This window comes from Arachis ipaensis, chromosome B07 (genome assembly GCF_000816755.2).
Source record: "Arachis ipaensis cultivar K30076 chromosome B07, Araip1.1, whole genome shotgun sequence".
Classification (NCBI taxonomy): Eukaryota; Viridiplantae; Streptophyta; class Magnoliopsida; order Fabales; family Fabaceae; genus Arachis; species Arachis ipaensis.
The window spans coordinates 7,293,448-7,295,460 of NC_029791.2; the positions used below are offsets into that span (position 1 = coordinate 7,293,448).

Here is a 2,013-nt window from a genome sequence, read left to right on the forward strand (position 1 = left end):
ATGGGTGATGAATTTTTTTGTGTTTTTTTTTTATTATATAAAATAAGAGAAATAATGTATATCTGCAGTTCTGCACATCATTCTGTATTGGACACCATACTTAACACATCACTTTCACATAAATATTTATATCGTCTGATTTAGATATGCACATACATGTGAATCTCCGCTCCATACCTTAACATCACTACATACATTAATAATACTTTTACCATTTCTACATATTTCACGGGTTTCAAAAGCTTTTCCCTAACATTATGAGTGATACCAAAGTTAGTAACTATTAAAAACAAGGAGACAAATTAAAATGTAAAACGTAATTTTAATTTTTAAAAGCATATTAAAATAAGATCTTACGAGAGTTTATTAAAAAATATTGATTGTTATGTATAATGTGTTTAGTATGTAATTTAAGATTGAAATATAAACATATTTAAACAAATATGAAATAAAAAATTTGATTGTTATGTGAATATCTACTTAACATATAAGGTGATTATTCACCTAAACATATTTTATAGTTACAATATAAATATATATTATATTAAGTAATTTAATCAATTATGTCAAATTATTTAATAATTCTTAACTATCATCACTATATGAAAATATTTTTGTAAAAATAGGCTTAACAGAATATTTATATATATAAGCAAATAGTTAAAATTATTCTCGAAATTAGTCCTTAATTTTTTTTAAAATAAATTCGTCCTTCAAAAATATTAAGTTAGTCAGATTAGTTTTTTTTGTCACTTTCGTTGCGAACAGTATCAAAATTTGCTGATGTGGCATATCAAATGATATCATATCACATTGTTCAGACCATACATCTAACAGTCCTAATTAGCTGCTAACATGATAAATTTATGTAATTAGATCAAATCAATTTCAAATTGAGATGAACTTTGAGGCATTAAAATTTTTCAATTTAAAGTTGATTTGATCTAATTTTATAAACTTATCATCTTAGTAGCCAATGAGAATTGTCAGTGTGTGTTTTGATGTCACTTAACGTGTCATATCATATCAGCAAACTCTACATCATAAGTAATGAAAGTGACGAAAGAACTAATGATCAACTTAAAATTTTTTAAGGACAAATGATCATTATTTAAAAAATTTTCAAAGACCAATTCAAAGAACAAATGATCATTTGAAAATAAATTTGATCATTTACTTATATATATATATTATTATTTTTGTCTCAATATTTATGTTACATGATGTTTTTCTAATAAAAAATAAAAAACAGGACATGATCATAATGATGAGAAATTACCAAAACATCAGAGGTTGCATTGTCATAACCAGTGGCAGCAGAAGCAAAAGTGACACCAGTGGCAAAATCAGTAATATTGTACTTAGGATCCAAGTAAGCAGGCACAAATTGTTTGAGTCCAAAAGCCTCAGAAATGAAATCAGTGGGTATTCTTCCATTGCTGAACCTCCCAGTTGCAACCCCACCTTCAAAGTCACGTCCATATGGCTGGAAATTGCTCCTAGCAATTGTTGGAATGAAGTTGTTGTTCCCTGCATCCACTGATGAATCACCAAACACAATTATTGCTGGAACATTTGCAGCAGCACCACCATTACTTGTGATCATCATCATGAAGACTAGAAGGATGAACATTGGAATGTTGTTGTGGAGTTCCATTATTTTTTAGTGTGAATATGATGAATTTGGAGTGAAGTTAGTTATTATTATAAGGTAGGGTGAGGGGTGAATAAGTGAAATAATAAATATATATTAATTGGTTAGGGACTATTAATGGAACCTTTGATCTTTTGAGGTTTGGGTGAAGAAGTTGTTGGCAACCATAATTGCTTAGGCAAGCCCACAGTTCTTTTGGATGGCTCTGGACATTAAAATTAATCTAACCTTCAGTATCTCTTCTATAATTCCGTTAACCACTTTAAATTCTCTCTAAACTTCAATCATATTCTATTTTTCGAAAATTTTTTTAATCTAATTATATTCGTATTCTAAAGTTTAACATCGACCCAACCTAA

General features: G+C 28.1%; 1 protein-coding gene across 1 annotated transcript in view; it reads right to left on the reverse strand.

Moving 5' to 3' along the window:
• Positions 1-1,717, reverse strand: part of LOC107609772 (GDSL esterase/lipase At2g04570) — a 3,915-nt gene extending 2,198 nt beyond the window's left edge. Inside the window, exon 1 of the mRNA XM_016311794.2 lies at positions 1,280-1,717. Coding sequence (XP_016167280.1) covers positions 1,280-1,657 — 378 coding nt within the window. The 5' untranslated portion in view covers positions 1,658-1,717. The remainder of the gene's footprint in view (positions 1-1,279) is intronic.